This window comes from Orbicella franksi, chromosome 3 (assembly GCF_964199315.1).
Source record: "Orbicella franksi chromosome 3, jaOrbFran1.1, whole genome shotgun sequence".
NCBI lineage: Eukaryota > Metazoa > Cnidaria > Anthozoa > Scleractinia > Merulinidae > Orbicella > Orbicella franksi.
The window spans coordinates 31,315,202-31,334,820 of NC_138147.1; the positions used below are offsets into that span (position 1 = coordinate 31,315,202).

The 19,619-nt window shown below is 39.2% G+C and overlaps 2 protein-coding genes across 9 annotated transcripts in view; one reads left to right on the plus strand and one right to left on the minus strand.

The window, feature by feature from the left end:
- The window catches only part of LOC145481996 (uncharacterized), a 102,054-nt gene extending 92,402 nt beyond the window's left edge, over positions 1-9,652 (minus strand). The window contains exons 1-3 of one of the 5 annotated variants that reach the window (XR_014048702.1): positions 9,565-9,652; positions 2,230-2,277; positions 182-1,415 (exon numbers count right to left, since the gene is read on the minus strand). Coding sequence is in view for 2 of the 5 variants with exons in the window: in XM_081460582.1 (XP_081316708.1) it covers positions 1,260-1,415; positions 2,230-2,277; positions 2,752-2,922 (375 nt within the window). In the remaining 3 variants the exon portion in view is untranslated. Of the gene's footprint in view, positions 1-181; positions 1,416-2,229; positions 2,278-2,751; positions 3,843-9,564 lie in introns of those variants that run through there. The other 4 variants (XM_081460582.1, XR_014048701.1, XM_081460583.1 and 1 more) reach the window with 4 other exon arrangements.
- Positions 1-19,619, plus strand: part of LOC145481955 (uncharacterized) — a 72,068-nt gene that overhangs the window by 42,235 nt on the left and 10,214 nt on the right. The window contains exons 2-3 of one of the 4 annotated variants that reach the window (XM_081460531.1): positions 10,525-13,633; positions 14,345-16,731. The gene's annotated coding sequence lies outside the window, so the exon portion shown is untranslated. Of the gene's footprint in view, positions 1-10,524; positions 16,732-19,619 lie in introns of all 4 variants that reach the window. The other 3 variants (XM_081460533.1, XM_081460530.1, XM_081460532.1) reach the window with 3 other exon arrangements.

Below are 19,619 nucleotides of genomic sequence, written 5' to 3' on the forward strand. Positions count from 1 at the left end.
CCTGCGTTTCCATGTTTTAATGGCTACTATTTCTCATGCCTTTCCAAGATTTTCAAGGCTGCCTTGTAGTCTTTACATCCCTTCAAGTCATCACATTCAAACTAAAAAACAACCCTCCACTAAAGCATGGAATGTGTCGTACAATCAAACTGATCTAAGTCTGGGTTTGCTTCAAAGGTTATTTTTATTGTTTTTTTTTTTTTGCTTGTCTTTACTACAGTTTAAATTAAGGCATGTTCATCACACTAGTCTTCCCTGCTTACTTTATTCTATACTTTGTGTAATTTTGTGCTCATTTTCCTCACGCACTGGGAAATGGTATGCAAAACATGTGCAAAACAGGTGTTTAAGTACAACCAAACACTAAACTATTTACTGGAGAAAATAATTATTGTTTCCTGCTGTTATTGTTCTGAAATTATTTTTGTCTCTGCTTTAACCACTTTATAAGACTTGCTTACGAATCAAGTCACAATCAAAATTCTCCCTTATGCAATATTTTTGGAGTGTAGCATCAAGGGTTTTTCTCTCCATTGTTATGATCACATGTCTGTTCCTTTTTCATAGCATTTTTTAACCTTTACACATCTCAGACTCTAGTGGAGGTCTATAAGCTTCATTCTGCTTCAATGTACTAAGCAGCTCTTGCTCTCAGTCTGACCATAGCTGCCCTGTCTTATCCATTTTTAGTGGTTTTATTTGTGGTTAGTGTAATAATACTGGGTGAAAACTTTGATGCTAGCTCCAGACATTCTGCAGAAATTCCCCTACTTTGCCTGGTTTTGTACATCTTTATTGGTATATTGTTCAGTTATCCTTGTGTGAAAATGGTTGAATTTCACCATCCAGGCTTTCTCTTCAGTATGGTGTTTAAGTCGACAAGATTGGTGGCATCTATTTTAGTTGTAGATATATCAGGAAAGTAACATTGTTCAAGCTTTGCACCACATGTGATTATCTCCAATTTGAGATCACAAATTAATTCCAAATTTAAGTTAACAAGTGATTTATACTGGCTATCAAGCTGTGGTAAGCCTTTGCATGCCTTTGTGCCATTTAAGGAAGTAACAGGGGTGGTCATAATCAGTGGGAATTTAACCAGAGGTGTTGAATCTTGCCTAAGGGGGTGTAAAAATGAAGTACATGTAGGAACTCATAAATATGACAGCATGATTGGGCAGTATGAAATTAAATGTCATCCTCATGACTTCACAGGTGATATGGAAAAATGTTAAAAATCTAAAGGTGTGTGATAAAGACTACGCCAGTTTATCATGCAGGGGGCACAAGCCGTTAAAGGGTAAAAGTTCATCAAAATCCTGAAGTAATACCCTGCAGGGCATTTTGAAGGTGAGTTCGTGCATTGTGGTATGTTCACAGTGCGGAAGTGAAGTTTGCCTTTCCAGTGACATTTTCTGCAAAAAACACAACATCAGTGTAACTATTTAACAACACTTTTTCAGTGGCATGTAACTTTTTAGATGAACAGAATGGAAGTAAAACTGATTTCAATAATGACCTTTATAGATCAATAGATTTTGTTGGATCTAAAGTAAGTTATATATGCATGTCATGCAGGCCTTCCTTTTTGAAATCTGTCAAAATAGAGCTTGACTACAGGAAAGCCCAAACTGTGTTTGAAGAGAAACAAGAATCTGTAATTAACCACTCCAGTTTGTCTGATCAAGCAACTGCAACCAAACCACATAAAGAAATGGATCATTCCATTCCCACCTCATCTTAGTTTTAATCTTGACATACCAGGAGGAGAAATATATGAATTGCCCATGACTTCAAAATTGAATGCTGGCATTTTTGCACAATGTCTACTTAAACTAGACTAGAAGAATGCAGACCAATGGCTAACACAGCTGAGGGAAGCCATGCTCATGGGGAATATCCAGGGCCTCTACAGCCACATGCAAATACAATCTTTGCATCTGTTCTTCATGACATTTTTCCATGGACAGTCACATTTTCAAATTCAAAAACAACCAGTGATTAAGATTGTCCTTTCTAAGCACAGTATTACAAATGGTGTACCAAACTGGAACAAAATCACCTTTTTCCTTCCCTCAAAAATATCAATTGCAACAAATGACATCTGCCATTTTACAGTGCAAATCCTGGGGAACAAAGTGGATTATGGGGAGCTTCCACATATCATCTTTCATTCAGACATGTTTAAATCTGCTCTTGTTGTGATACTTAACACAACTGATGACTTACATGTATGTGTTTGTCCTGGTATAAGTGATCCAGCCCTAATTGATATTGCTGAAAGAAAAAAACAACATTTGTCATACTATGTTGATTCTTGTGGGACAGTTGTTGATGGAGAAATTGTTAAATGTATCAGAAGGTCATGTACCAAATGTTCTTACATGCTATCTAATGAATTAAGAATACAATGTCATGAATGTCAGGATTTTCCATGGTCCCACATGCATTCCCAAACAAAACCTCCAGAGACTTTCCAATCCAAAACAGCTCACGACTCCCATGTTAAACTCAGTAGCCTATCACATGCTGAACTAATTGCCAGGGCCAAAAACGTGCACAAAATCGTCGCCAGAACCAGAGAAAGGCAAAACAAGATTACATTTTATATCAAAAAGAAAAACAAAAAAATGTTGAAGCCCCCAAACATTACAACTCCACATCTTCAGACCTAGCCAAATTGATGGATATTGCCTTACAAAACCAGTGGCTTACTGAAAATTCTGTCTTATGTGCTCTATTGACTGATACCTTAACATCCCTTAAATGCCAGGAGGAGGAATTTGCAATGCATGGAAAACTGACCAAAAACAAACAGAAGCCACATCCCAAAGGAATGAGGTACAACCCTCTTGTGATAAAATGGAGCTGCATGATAGCTAGCAAGTGCCACAAAAAAGGATATGATGTTGTGCGAAGCATTCTCCTTATTCCCACATGTATCTGGGAAACAGTGAAACAATATCATCAGGCAGCTAGTACCACAAATCCAATATCTCGGCAAAACCTAGCAATCATGGTGCAAGAAATGAACAGAAGGGGTTGCAAGGGAGTTGGAGGAATTTATTGGGATGAAATGACCATAAAGGAAGGAATTGTACTTTGTAAATGGACAGGGGAATTGGTTGGATTTGAAGATTTAAATATTAGCCATGAAATCAACAAAGGTCCATATAGCGGCGCTTGTCCACCGCTAGCTGGACCGCACAAAATCCACAGATAGACACAACCTATTTCGTACCAAACTTCTTTTGAAACGCCTTCTTTATTGTTGTATTGTATCGTGAAACTAAAAACAATCGATTTACGAAATTAGGGACAAGCAAATAGCTTAAGAAATATTCCAGGTAAATCAGACTTACATTATTGCCAGATCTGGCGAGAGTTGACATCAACAGAACCTTTCCTTCCTTCGCCCTGACTAACAGGCAATAGGATGTAATTTCTTTTTTCCCTTCGAAGCACGAGTGCTTGCGAAAAATGATCAAAGGTCCTTCTTTCCTAAATTATATTGAATTACATAATAGATGACTAGCACAACACGCATTCTGTATGGAAATGCAAGACAACTTAAGAGCACAAGACAAGCCACCTAGTGTGACTTTAAAGATTAAACCAAATCAAAACAAGGGATTAAAACTCGTGTTATAGGGGCACTTACAGTCCCCATCATCTTGAAAATGAAGATGAAGACAACATTGACAGCACCTTGGAATCAAGTGAATCTGATACAACTCCTACTGTTTCTGACACAGACTTCAGTTCTGAATCAATATTTTCAGAAGAAGAATAAACCGACCAACCTACATGTAAAAAAGCCAGATTTGTCAATTTTTCTCCCGGGGGGGGGGGGGGGGGCACTGCCATATAATTATGGGCTATATAAGTATGTGCTGCTGTGAAGGGTATGGTTTTCAAGCAGTGTACTCTGGGATAGGGTACATAAATCAGAGCATTTGGGTCTAGAATAGGGTATCATTTTTCACAAAACTGACTAGTTGGTTGAAGATTTTATCTAGAGTAAGGCAACCAGGAATTGCCACTCAAAAATATAAAAAAATCAAATCAGCAAGTTTAAATTTACGCAAATCAGCCTCAACAGTGTCTACAGATGGGGGGATTTGGGGAGTTTACTCTAGTATAGGTTAACAAAATTCAGCTGAACTAGCTCTGGTATAGGCTAAGGGTTCCAGGATCCCAGTGGCACATCCCCACCCAGAAATTCCCAAAGTACCCCTCCCCTCGGGGTTTTTTTCTATTCAGCATTAGAGGGGGATTTTTCATGCCCAGTAGCTAATCTTTTCCATTACACAAAATAAATCACCAAATTCTTTCTTCTCTTGTTTGGCAAGTGTGTGAGGCCATTGGTGACCTAGATCTTGAAAATGAAAAAAAAAATTGAGGTCATCTATGGTGTTTCAGATGGTTCAACATATTCCTATGCTTTTCTTAGCAGAGGTGGAGCACAGAACTGAGTAACATACAACCCTTACAACAACAATAAACCAATTTGGTGGCTTTCAGATTACCCTCACATGATTAAAAAACTGAGGAACTTTACTGTCAACCCTGATGGCCAACTTCAAAAAGAGGGCAAAAAAATTACAGCAGAACATTTGTTACCCGATGTAAAATGTCGGTTAACAAAGTTAACTTGGATTAGGTTGACACCTCCAACAAAAATGAGTGTCAAAAGGGCTGTTACTCAGAGTTTGCTCTCTTGATGTAACATTAGCCATCCTACAAGGACCTTTACCCCATTAAGAAACAGTTGGAACCCGTACCTACTTAAAACAATGCTACAAATTATTTGAAGTATTCAACAACAATTCAGAGGTTGACCCTACCTGCTAAAAACAATTAATATCAATCATGCTTTGGTTCGATAATTGGTATAAAGAGACCAAAGAAACAGTTCTCTAGGAACCAGTGGTTCAAAAAACCACTGGAAAAAATTTATACCTCGTGTCACATACAAAGACCTAAAAAGAAGCATTCGCCAGGGCTTTCCTAGGGATTGTTCAATATGTGCAAATGCAATATGCGCAAATGCAACATCCAGAATTGCACATCATACCAAGGACCATGTGTCAGGATGATGTTAAAATTATTTCTCCCTACAAAGAGCAAGAGTATCAGGAGGAAAACCAACCACTTTACAGATTTTTGAGTCATCTACATCTCTTGAAACAGAACTCCTTTTAACTTCTGAAATGGACGATATACAAGGAACCTGTGGTTCTTACGATTTGACAGCTCCTCCTAATCTTGTTTCTCTCCCCCTTTCTAAACCAAAACAAACATCACTAGAAAGCACCAAGCATTTTAGTGAGAAAGACGGATGGAAATTGTGTGCTCAAGAGTTAACCTCTGATAGTACAGTCTCTAAAGACACATGGAAGTTTGATGAAGACTTTCACAATGCAGCAGATAAACAGCAGTATCACAACATGTTGGACAAACTGTACAATATATTGATCTTTTTTCATCAACAAATATTCTAAAAACATGTCAACCCATACCGACTGTCCTACGTGCAAGTGAGAATCATCAACATGTATTGTCAGTTGCAAGAAGGCTTGACTACTTTGACGAACTACTTTTTTCAATGGGAACTGGTCCATTGCCTCACTCCAAGAAGCCATAAATAAACTTAAGGGTGACAGGGCACTTTGTTTGTACTGGAGGAAATTGCTCCAAAAATTACTTATTCCAGAACAACAAATAAGGCTGTCAGGCGAGGTTCTTTCTGCTTTTGTCAGAAAGTTCACCAAACGAAGGTGCGCTATCTACTTAGCAAGGGATGGACTTGCACTGCAGCATGAAGAGGATAAATCTGTCATGAGGCAAATGCTAAAAAAATTTAATGACAAGTCAGATAAAGAAAAGACATCAAAAGCTGAATCAACTGATACCTGTTTCCAATGCTATAAACAAGGTCACTGGGCATCTGAATGCCCTGAGGGGCATGAACCACAGTGGCTGGCCGACCAAAAGTGTTTTTCATGTGGCCAGCTGAGTCACTTAAAAAAAGCGTGCCCAAAGAAAAGTAAAAGTGATACACTTGTAAATGAGGCCAAAACTTATGCAAAATAAACCTCCACCTGTAAAAAGTGCATGGTACATGTATCACGCTGGTACATCACTTACAAAGTTGTTAAGCAACTTATATGCAAAGAGTCTTGATACTTTCAAATGTTACCAACCAATTTCATCTCACGATGCAAGTACCTGTAATGATCCCAAATTTTACAAACAAAGAAGTGCTAAATGGTTTAATGCCCGCAAGGGAAAAGTTAATAGCAGCAAAGCTGCAACAGCTCTTGGATGGTATGGCAAAACAGCCATGCTTGATTACTAGAATAATCTGCATAATGATTTGCATGGCTCACAAAAAGAAGCCAATGAATCAAACCTGGCTATGTTGTGGGGTTCTACATGCACAGTATGAATGAGGACAGTGCACTAGTCACTTACCTAAAGAGATTTTTGAATCAAAATAAAGGTGATATTAATGTCAAAGAAACTGGAATTTGGTTTTAAAATAATGACAAAAATCAAAGCTGGCTTGGTTCTTCTCCTGATGGAATCATAGAGGAAAATGGAGAAATAAAAACTGTTCTTAAAATAAAATGTCCTTTTCTGGGAGGCAAACCTTTTCCATACAGAAATGTTTGTATCAGCCATATCCCTCAAATCATGTTAGAAATGTTCTCTACATCTACTCAGCAATGTCACTTTGTTGTCTGGACTCCTGTTGGCACTAAAGTTTTCCTGATTGACAGGGATGATAGTTATACTGAGTAACTTCTAAATTACTTGTACAAATTTTGGAATCTTGCCTCTGGTAATACACGGCCAGCATGGCATGAGAATGTCTTTGGTCTAAAGCAAAAAAACAAAGAAATTGCCACAAAGAGCCCCTGTATAAGTTTCATTTCCAATTCTCTCATTCCCCAAATGTTCTCTCTCATGATGATCTTAAAAAGTTTGAATCAATAGACAAACCTGACAAGCAAACTAAAGCTTCACGAAAGTGTCGGGCTTGCAAAGATGAAGAATGGAAATGCAAACTTAACCCATGTGAGGTTTGAAGAAAGCGAATCAGTAATTCCTTAACAGCACAACAGACATGCTATCAACCATATAAGTATATATGGATCGAATGAAATTCATAACAGCTGCCATCAAGATACTTTCCTTGAACTGACCTATCACAGTTTCAAATGTCATTTTAATTGCTCTCCAAATATAGACTTAAAGGAAGGCCTCACTGCACTACTTGATTCTTTTGCGTTAAGGGAACAGAGAAAATTTCATGAGAGTAAAATTACATTATGGACACGGTTGAGAGACAAAACATCAAATGGCCACACATACTATGCCTATGGTAAAGAAGCTGCATTTGACTCCATTCTATACAGGCTTCTAGAATCTATGCCTGATGACCTTCAAGAGAAATTTTCCATCCAAACAAACTATTCGCAAACATGTTGTAATGACCAAAGCCACAATTTGTGTCACAAGTTTAGATACAGTGTGTTTCCAATCAGTTTGGATGATGTATTGGACAAGCACTTCTTAAATTCCAAAGAGTTTGATGTCTTTCAGGTGTTACAACAAACTTACACTACAGAATTTTATCCCAAAGTCAAAATGCTCTGTCCTGCTACAAAATGACTCAAGTACATGTAATAATTATGACTCTGATTGTGCTATCATAAGCGATCCTAATTTTAACTTGCAGACAGAGAGAGTTGTTGATTGCCACACCACTACACTGTGCAGTGGTGCAGCAATCAACAACTGTAATAAACCAACCTGACATATTTTTTGTAGAATACCCACAATCAGGAAATTCTACAAAAGGGTACATCCCAAGCTTAGACAAGGAAAATACCACAATTGATATGAATGACTGTAAATATAGATTATCTGGTATAGGCTACTTAAAATCACATCACTACTGGTGCAAAGTGTATTCTACTCAAGGAGGTTGCAAAAGTGGGTGGTACTGGTTTGTCTACAGTGGTCTATGGAATAATGGCAAAGCAGCCTTTGTAGGTCCAAGGCCATTATTCATGGAAAAGGAAAGTTTGTACCTCTTAATGTTTGAGAAAGTCCTGTCGAAAAAAAACAAAGAAAAATCCTGGTTTCACATCTACAACAGACCAATTCATTTGATTGATAATTATGTACTTAAAGAAATTATTGAAAAACACAAACACCTGCTTTCCTTAAGTGACAGTAAGGCCAAACTGGCAAACATGAAAGCAATTCTTCAATATCACAACATCTCCATACAATCAAATATGAAGACAGCTGACCTAAAGGAGCTTTTACTGCAGCACTGAAACCCAATCTCAGCTGTACCAATAACCTTTGTATTTGACAGTAGTATTGAGAATTACACAGAGGCTCCTAACAAGGAGACGTCCTCTCTGATTCAACAACAACTAACTGATTTTGTTCGTGTAACTTTAGTACATGACTCAGTGATAAACTTGGTGAAAAGACAAAAAGATATAACTGAATCAGAAAGTAAAAGACGATTTGATCTAACACCAGTGAAGCATGGATATACACCAGAACAACATCCAACGAAAAAACAAAAAGCAAAGAAATCAATGCGTAATCCACCAAGACAAGCAGACATAACCACATGAACAGATGATTCAGATGCTCTTGATAAAGAATCAAAAGTTAAATCATTTAAAGAAATGATTAATGCTCTGCAAAACACAATCTCCTCCAGTGATAGCAAAGATGACTTTGATGAAAACTTTCAACTATTAGGCAATCCCTATCTATGTTTTCAAAAACTTGATGAACCCACTGAGGATGAAAAGCAACTGATGCACTCAAAATTTTATATGTCTGATCTTTTTTTTACTTATCACATGATTGTCAATGGTTAAAACAATAGAGTTATGGGAGTACAGAGAATTTAACAGAATGTTAACACCAAAATCTGGAAATGAGCATGATCACCTGGAGCAGGTCAGGCGCTTTATTTTAAAGAATGGTTTCCAAGATCCATTGATTATCTCATGTGATCTAAAAATGTGGCCAAGCTTATGTGACTGACAGAAACCATCGTCTTTGGGTGGCAATCAAAGAGGAATTTCCTTTTGTACCATGCCATGTTACTCCTCACTGGCTGCCACCCATGCGATGGCTTCTGTAAAAATATTGAAGTGGATTTGAAAACAATACGGTCTAAGGAAGTTATACTTCCAGCACATTTAGGATTAACAGTGTTCCACTCCTACTGATTCAATATTTAAAATAGCCAGTTCCAAAGTAGAGATCAGGGAAAAGCTAGACACACTTTGGCCAAAGGCCAGGAACTAGCCCTGTTTTTCAAGTGAGTCTTAAGTATGATATGGCAACTGAGAGGATTGCATTGTAGGTATTTTGTACATGTATGTACCATTGTCAGAAAAGACCTCTATTCTCACGAATAAAATAGTATCAGGACTACTAATCACGCTGTAAATATTACCCAAATTGCGGGCATTGCTCTAAAATGTAAACTGTAGTACGAGAAAGGTGAAAACTTACCTAATCCGGCTATCTGTAAGATGTCAAGTACACGACTGTTCCTTTCACACAGCCACTCTTTGAACTTTGAATGGATTGATATGACGAACCACAACTATCTAACTTTTGAATGTTTTGGCTGACAAAAAATACAAAATAAAGCTCTTAAATAACACTTAAAGCCACAAAATTAGCAAACCGAAGCAAATGGGTGGCAATATCTGAAGAAAATTCCTCATTCTTGACAACCTCTTCGAGTTCAAATTTGGGCGCCATTTTGAATTTAATCCAAGCGAAACGTGACGTCACACTGGCAGTGATGACTCGACCAGTGTTTTGCCTGAAGACGCCCCCCTCACTCCCTCTTCCTGGAGAGCGGAATCTCTGTCTCGGAGGGTACAAGGAGAGAGAAACATAACCTACACATTGAATGTTTTAAAATTCAAAATTTTCACTTCAGTTGACTTCAGTTCAACTATTGTTATACCTTCACACGAAACACGCTTTGTTCTGTGTTAGCTGATAGAGGTCATGATACACAACATCTTGTTATCTTTCTTATGTTCACAAACGATTTACACCGCCGGGGAAACCCAGAAATTCTTATTTCTAAAGCTCGGTTCATACCGTCGCATTTCTGCCGTGTCGACTGAATTCAGTGAAACGAATTCAATTCGATGGAACTTCGTCGTCTGAATCGGCTGCCGCATTTCTGCCGCGCGTTCTACTGAAATGCGACGCCGATTCAAACGTCGAATTTCTGACCTGTCGAATCTCATCAGTTACATATCAGGCGCTGTTTAGTAACCCTGTTATTAGGGGTAACCAAACAAGAGGCTTACCCATGCACTTTAAGTTTTAAGCGTGGTTGGGAGATTTACTTGATCCTTCTTTCGTTCCTTCGCTTCCTGCTATATGTTAGGCATTTTGTAAATCCTCTGCACGGTCTAACCAATGTTGTTTTCCTCGCCGAGTGAGTAGGTTAAATTCAAAATACGTCTGGAGAGTAAGAAAGGGCTAATGCAACAGAGAAACGGAGAAAGAAAAACTTGTATTAGATTATTTCTCTCAGTTTTAAGGAACAGAACGTCTGAACAATAGAAATTCACCAGAAGATACAAAAAAACCAAGGCAATGAATGGAAACCAGGGAGGGTAGGAAGGATAAAACTAGTGTGGATAGACCGCAAATGACCTTTCAGACGACGCTAAACTTGACATGAGAGACACTAAAAGCGCTGTTGCAACGATTTTGTTATGAAAAACACACCAAAAATGGTTTAATTTTTATGTTACCATTTAGCTTTTTTTCTATTTTAATTGGCATCTTTTAGGGGTCAGACAAAGCTTGAGCTGGAGGTTTAATTCAAATTTTCCGACGAGCATCCCCGACCTTTTCATATGGGAGTTATCCCCCCCCCCCCCCCCGCTCCCACCCCTGCGCTCTAAAACAAATGACACGAGGCAGGCCAAAAGGAGTTTTGATCGCTTAAAGGCATGCAAGTGATTCGCGTGACGTTTGTTTTCACTTCATGACATCACGCAAACTAAATCACGCAAGCATTTGCTGCAGTTTTGTTTATGGGACTCGATGGCGAGACAAGGTTATGCAAAAAAAGGAATATGAAATTAAATCTAGAATTATTACTCGACTCTGTGACATTTATAATTGGCTTTGGTCTCCAATGGACTTGTTCCGTTTATGCTGTATATCGCGTGAGGCCTGTTAGCTTGTAACTCACGCAAGCCCCTGCAGTTAGATAACACCGCGCGAAAAACCTACGAAACGTGTTGGAAATTTAAAACCAAGTGGGATAAATCACTCACCACCAAGCTTTTCAGACCTTGGTTAACGGGTCAACGCACATCAATAACAATTTTCAAAATAGACTCGTCGTCATGTGATTAACACGAACTATGTGGGAGTGATCAAGTTTTCACTTTCGAGTTCCTTATTTCCTTGTTGATTGCAGACGGATCTCTGTGGCGTTGTTACTTTGCTGAATTGCTCCTGAATCTTTCCAAACAGTGAGTATGGCGCACACTACTGTTCTCTGTTGCATGAATGTCAGACAAACTAAACGGAATTGGTATCCAGCAAACAGTCAATGTCTTTTTGACCTAGGCTACACGAATAATTAATTTATTTCGTAGATGATCAGTAAATACGTGTAAATAGAACGCTTGCTCGCACTCGGTTATCATGAATATTTGAATCCAAAGTGCAGTTCACTTATGGCGGAAAAAGAGGTAGGCAAGACTGAGTGAGGGCATGTGGGCTGGAAAATCAAATCCAGTGTTCTCAGAGGGTTTTTAATCCTGGTTTTGTTTTTCGCTTTCAACGCAAGGAAAATCGATTAGCGAAGTGGTCATAGTAGTACCCTGGTCCCTGAGGTTTTTCTTGATTTTTCTTCTTTTCGCGAAGCGGCGAACGGCGCGTTTCGTATTCGCCGCTTCGCGGCTCCTCGCAGCTCTCCCATGCGAAGAAAAATCAAGAAAAAACTTTGGGGCCAGGGTATCATAGCAGAATCACGATGAGCGTTCTCTTGCCGCTTGAAAGCTCGCCGGATTCCTTTTGAGTTAGACGAGTTATCTGCGAAGTCGATAGAGACAACAATTCTCAAACCTCTGAGGCTAGATTATAGTAAATGAGGATGAGAAAAAGTAGGGAACTTCAGGGAAGTTTTAAATTTCTCATGCAGTAGTTAAGGTCCTTTCACTCTTGTTGCATTTCGCAACAGAGACAGACTTCACCCAGTTAGATGCACGAAATCAAGCGGTTACGGGCAGAGTTTCTCACCTAGCAGAAATAGAAGGGAATCTCTGTCTCGCAGGGTACAAGGGAGAGAAACGAAAACCAAACGTTGAATGTTTTAAAATTCGAAATTTTGACTTCAGTTCAACTACTGTTATACGTACCTTCACACAAAACACGCTTTGTTCTATGATAGCTGATAGAGGTTATGATACACAATATCTTATTATCTTTCTTATGTTCACAAACGATTAAAACCGCCGAGGAAACCCTGAAATTCTAATTTCTCAAGCTCGGTTCATACCGTCCCATTTCTGCCGTGTCGACTGAATTCAGTGAAACGGATTTCGTCTGAATCGGCTGCCGCATATCTGCCGCGCGTTCTACTGAAATGCGACACCGATTCAAACGTCGAATTTCTGCCCTGTCGAATCTCATTACATATCAGGCCCTGTTTAGTAACCCTGTTGCTAAGGGTACCCAAGCAAGAGGATTACCTAAGCACTTGGAAAATAATATTTAAAGTTTTAAGCATGGATGGGGGATCCACTTAATCCTTCTTTCGCTCCTTCGCTTCCTGTTATATGTTGGGCATTTTGTAAATCCTCTGCACGATTTGACCAATGTTTTCCTCCCCGAGTGAGTAGGTTAAATTTAAAATACGTCTGGGGAGTAAGAAAGGGCTAATGCAACAGAGAAACGGAGAAGGGTTAACTTGTATTGGATTATTTCTCTCACTTTCAAGAAACAGAACGTCTGAACAATAGAAATTCATTATGAATTAGTAGACACAAAAAAACCAAGGCAATGAATGGAAACCAGCGAGGGAAGGGAAGGTAAAACTAGTGAGGATAGACCGCGAATGACCTTTCAGACGACGATAAGCTTGATATGACCAAGGAGAAACCTGATGGGAGTGCCAAGAGCCAAAGCCACCCGAGGAGGGTGTCCCTAATTTAGCGTTTTGACAGGACCAAAACAACCAAATGAATAGACACAGAAGAGACGAACGAGTTTGGGGCAAAAATACAATTTAATACAAAAACCAAGGCAATGAATAGAAACCCAAACCCATTAGGGGGATAAGGAAAAAAAAGAGAAAGAAAATGGAAAAATAGAAAAAAATGACAGAATGGGAAAGACGAGCGAAAATGGCATACAAAATTTCATGTCTCTTCTTGGTCAGTGATTTAAGGTAAACTAAATACGCATCGCTGCTGCAGTCCCCCTGCAAGTAGAACCGTGACGAAAACTGCGAGATGAAAAATTATCTGGCTTGAGCCCTACCGAGGAAATGCATGATTTGAAAAACTGATTTAAATGTGCGCGAGAATAGGTTTAGGCGATCCGCCGTGATTAACAACAAATAAAGGCGAGCTAGCAAGTTGAGGCACGGTGCAAAAATAATTCTTGAGTGCTGTGACAGGACACAAGACGGAATGAGAAGTGAAAGGTAAAGAAATTTCTAGCACGCGCTGTTTGAATTGAATAGTTATGGTCCCAAATACCCTAAGGACCGCACCTGACGCAGTGAAAGAGACATCTTGGAGATAAGCGCTGTTGGACTGACAGTCAGCTAAGGTATAAGGTACTAAATTAGAAATCAAAACAAAAGGGAAACAGTCAACTACAAAAAGGGCATGTACGCAAATGTGCAACTGATTAGACCAATCAAAATGGTGAAAAACATTCAAAGAATATCAACAGTCATTGGATGAGTGACTCAAACAGAAGTCAACCATGATACGACGAATTTTTCGAGGCTTCCGCTGCGTGAGAAATGATCGTTGAAAGAGAAATCAGCTCCAAGTGACTTGTTGATATGCTTGAGAATGTTGACATGGTTAACTGAGCATTGACGACATAACGATTTCGAATGCTTAGAAACAGGGAACGGATCAAAAGCGTAGTAATCACAAAATAGAAGATTAGAGGTCAGCTGTGTTCTCATGTTCCTCTTGGTCGATTCTTGAAACGCTAAGGACTAAATGTTGTTAGCGTAGTCCAACAGTTGCGCAGCGTTTACTGCAAAAGAGAACGAGGACAGACCGCGAATGACCTTTGAGACGACGCCAGACGACGCTAAACTTGATATGACCAAGGAAAAACCTGATGCGAGTGCCAAGAGACAAAGCCACGCGACAGGGGTTGTCCCTAATTAAGCGTTTTGACAAGGCCAGAATAACAACATGCACTCGACCTTTTGAAACCTGAGTGAGTGGCGCAAATTGCGTTATGAGTGTGATAATAATAACGCATAACGTAACGCGTTTAGAATGGAAAATGTAACGTTTTTTATATGGAATCTTTATTGGTTCAAACAGCAGTTTTCGTTTTCTAAAAGGAAGTTGATAATTAACTTGTACTTCCTGGTTTTACGCTTAAAATAGGAAGGAAAATGAGAACCCGCAGTACAAGGAGTTTATTACCGTAATGATTCGATTTAGCGCCCGGGGCGCTTATTTACTTTTGGTACCTCAAGGGAGGGCGCTTATTCGAGACAGGGTGCTTATTCGGGACAGGGCGCTTATTTAAGTTTTTGAGAAACAACCAAATGTTTAAAACAAAACTTTAATAAATATTAAAATAACTAACAATAACAGAAACTGTAACAGTATCAAATTGCTGAAAGTTCAGTTACTTTCTAAAGAATTCTTCATTGTATATAGCAGTAACAAGTATACATGTACGGTACGGTGAATGTTCATGAGTTTATCTATTCGATGTCGATGACTTCAGTGTCACTTGCGTCAATTATCAAGCTATCTGGTGCCGCATCCTCGACGTCGGATTCTGTGATCCCGTCGAAAGGATCCTTGTCGCGTGAATTGCTCATGGCTTGTTGAACAACCTTGAGCCGTTCTAGCCCTGCACGGCAAGGCTGATTTTCCTTGAAGCAGTGAATGTGTACATCCTCTGATCCATCCACTGCAACGGTTAGCGCACACTTCTTGAAGGAATTGATAATCATTGTTTTGTCCAAGCCATCTCACGCCGCAAGGATCCATTTAACTATCTCTCTCTGTCGTATACATAAGTCATGTCTGGTCATGAACTTCTGCACCCACCCAATGCTTGCCGTGAATGTTGGAGGAAGTTCCGTTTCCTTGCCTTTCTCCTCGTGGAGAAACCTTGCTTTGCTTCTGATCATTTTCCTTGATACACGAAAACCATTACAGCGTCGTGGACCCATTCCAATAACAATTCTTTAATATCCAGATCAAAAGGCTTTCTTCCCGCCCCGGCGCCACATTTCTCAAAGCCCGCCATGAGAATAAAGTACAGGTCAAAGTGACTGGATCAAGAAGACTGGAAAACGGACTTGTTGTCCCCGGATCCTTCCTGGCGAGAACGACCAGCAGAGCAATCGCCACAAAATTTGAAGAAGAGATTCTTCGTTTGAGGGAATTATGTACTCACATGGACATAACAGTTGAAAAACTCAGACGAAGACCACTGTTTTTGTAATGCATTATTACGTACGTTATGTCGGCTATTAAAGAAAGATGAACCAGGTTTGATACGTACTCTGAAGTTGCTGTAATATTAGAATAGGGGCGCTTATTAGAATAGGGACGCTTATACGAATGGGGGCGCTTATTAGAATGGGGGAGCTTATTACAATGGGGGCGCTTATTGGAATAGGGGCGCTTATTAACAAAAACACATTCGAAGGGGGGCGCTTATTCGGAAGGGGGCGCGTATTGGAAGGAGGACGCTAAATCGAATCATTACGGTACTTGGTCACACGTCCAGTGCTCCAGGTGTATTCAATCGATCAACGATAATCAATGTCAATCGATAACAATCGATATTAATCAGAGATCAGTTGATATCGATCGCCAACAGCAATCGATGAAAATCGGTGAAGAAAAAAGTTGTGAGTTCGATTGTTATCAATTGCCGATAGTAATCTATGACGATTTATTCATCGATTTTTATTTATTTATTCATAGATTTTTATAGACTGTTATCGATTGTTATCGGAAATTATTTTTGTCCTTTTACATGTTACACTGATAAAATGACTCACAACATTTGTCTGTAATGGTTTAATTGAGTTATTTTATATTCATAACTTGCATATCTTTTATAGTCATCAACAAAATAACAAGAACAGAATCATTTAGGGGAAATTGCCAGTAAAGATATTCAGGATGCGCTCGATTGCACGGTGATGAACTTTGGTTCCTGTGCATCCGTTTTTGGAATGTAACGCAACGCTCCCAAAAAACAGCTGCGCAGGAGACTAAGATGAACGGGACATGCCAAGAGTCTGCTTTAGAACCCCAGAAGACCTGGAGAAGAGATCACTCCACCTGGACTTTGAATCCTTAGTTCGGAGTCAATGAAATTTTATTGTTCCACGTATTATTTTACACAATAACAAAGGCATCTTTGAATAGTCCGGAAAACTTGATGTATGGTTACACGGTAAGACAGGAAATATCGATTGATAACGATTTTCGTCGATCGATAAAGATCGATAATTTTTGTTTTCTGTGAGTTCGATTGCTATCGATTGTAGATATCAATTGATATCCATTGACCTCCATTGATATCCATTGAATCGATTGATTTCCGATATCGATTTTTGTCGATTGACAACGCCTGGAGTACTAACTTATCTAAGTTATTAGCTTTGGTGATGATATATGAGTGGTACTTTCTGGTAAAGTTTCGAACTAGGATAACTTAATATATGTTTAACGGTGTCACACTTCCCTTATGTGTTCTCTTACTGTTGCGTTTTGCATTATTTCTTAACGCCTCTTTAGCGCGGTACATCATGTCATGTCATTGCTTGTTTATACGCTTAATTAGTCTTGATATCTAAGGAATATAAGGTGTCCCGTTTTATGATCTAACAACGAGCCTAAAGGCGTTAACGCGGGAAAATTTGATCGACGTACTAATGCATCAACTTTGAAAGGCTATCCGCGTGGAAATAAATCCAAAAGGAAATGCTATCATTCAATTTTGCATTTTATATAATAATTAAATGAATGCGCGCGCTCTGATTGGTCAATCAGCTATGGTTTATTGTGCCAGTAAACTCATGGAAATTTCGCGTGTCTTCTGAATTATTATTTAAAAGCAATAGACCACAAGTTTTTATGGTTTATAGGATGATAAACCATTTGGGATGTTGGAGGAACACTCGAAGACTTCGTAAATCACTCGCCGGCGGCTCGAGATTTACAAATTCTTCACGTGTTCTTCCAACATCCCGCGTGGTTTATCAGCCTATAAACCATAAAAACTTGTGGTCTCTTGCTTAAATAAACGATGTAAGTTGTATTTTCTTCAACAAAAGGAAAACAGAACGTGGTTCGCGTAATTAGAATTTGTATCGAGAAACATTATTACTGTTAGCTACTGTTGTGTCACTAAAGTGACACAAAAATGGCTCAATTGGTTCGAATTTCAAATTTCAGCTGCAATTTTTTTATTACGGAAAAGAAATACACTAAAAATGCTTTCCCTGGCTTCGTTTGTGTACCTTTTTTTTCTATGTTGCTGTAGAGGTTTAGGTCGTGTTACTCATGAGTAAAGCGATTTCAGGGAATTTTGGCTTCATCGTTTTCCAGTGTTTTTCACGGGAAGAAATATATTTGCCAGCTATCAAATATTCACTTGGGGTAAAATCTGGAGACGATGGGAGCTTTTGTGACAAACAATGGCTCTTCTGATGGCTCTCACTCCATATCCTCGTAGTCACGTGACTCTGGTCACATGGACACGAACACGAAGCAAAAACTCGAAACGCCTTTTCCGACTGGTTTAGTAATCGGTGCGATTTCTCTTTGTTGATTAAATCTAATATTCTCACGGCATGCATGCATATAGTTCAAGAAGAAACAATATACCAATGCATGTCGAGCTCAAACTCATATTACCTAAATGTATTTCTCTTCCATATTGCGATGCTATATATCCGTAACTTACATCAGGTTTAATCAATGAAAAAACCGCTTGGCCACGTTATGGATGAAATGCTATGGGTACTATTCATATGAAGTAATTCTTTAAAGCCACCGCTGATAATATGGCCTTGGCCCCTTCGACTGCTAGCAGTCTCAAGTCTCATGCAGCCGTCTTCTCGCCTGTGAACGGGCTCGGGCAGCTGGAAGGGCCGAGAAGTAACTGCCTGAGAGTAAAGTGGCCGAGGGGCGATGTGGTTCCATCCTCTTTCTTCCGGCTTTCTCTTCGCCGCATCCTCGACAAGAGAGCCTGTTCACAGACTAGCCATCTTCTCGCGCTTAACTCCCGAGGGGCCCAGCTTTCTCTTCTTGGGCCCCTCGGGGGTTAAGGACGTTCGCGCGAAAGTTTTCCAGTGGATAGTTAGATAATCATTTACTTGTGTTAGAAATGCAAAAGAAATTAGGGGTTACCAACTTCGTTTCAGAGATAAAGGGTGTGGAAAACTACCCTGATTTTTAAAAATTGGCGCACGTAATCCAGCATGGTCTACAGGGTTTATTATTAAAAATATCGAAGATGGGTCGAAGGAGGCCAACGATCTTTGTCATATTTTGTAGAAGTGGATCTGTTGCGTAAATAATTCTAAATTTTGCCAACGTTTTCACAAAACTTAACCCTTCAAGAGGCATTTACGTAAGTATATGTGCATGTAGGTATAATATTAGTACTGTAAGTAGTGTAAGTGGTTGTCCTGCAAATAAAATTGCATTGAAAAAGAGGCCTTTAAAATCGCCGCACAGACAAACTAAGAGCTGCAAAGAACGAATTCGATGGTGCATTTTGCAAAAAATTCAGATTTTCTTCATTTTTTTGCTAAACGTAGAAAATCAGTAGAAAAAATGATCCATTAAAAGAAAAATAAGGTCACCGAACGTCCAAGATCGTTACATCCAGGCGAAGCTATATAGCAACGACCATCTGCTCTATCATTGTTCATTTTATTACTTAGCGCGCGCTCGATGCATGTCGTGGCATGTGAATTTGCGTGCGCAGTAAGGATGCACAGAAACAATTAGCGCTAACGTCCTTCAGGTGGCTCCCTATAGTTTTACGATCGTACGAGCGCTGAGGAAGTAATCTGCGAGCGCTCAAAGGAAAACGTCAGTGTTTTTCGATATTTTATGACGTCAACATGAGCACAAAAAGTAAAACTGACAGTGAATTTTCTCGTGTTTCCTTCGGTGAAATTCCGTTAAATTTGGCAGATTGGTAGTGAATATTTTATGTTAGTCGGAACTCGTTTTTCAGGAAAATCTATAAGACCAGATTTTTTGCAGCGGTAAAAGACAAATTTGAAAATAACGAAAAAACTGCCTTTAAAAGCCCTACTTTTTTCG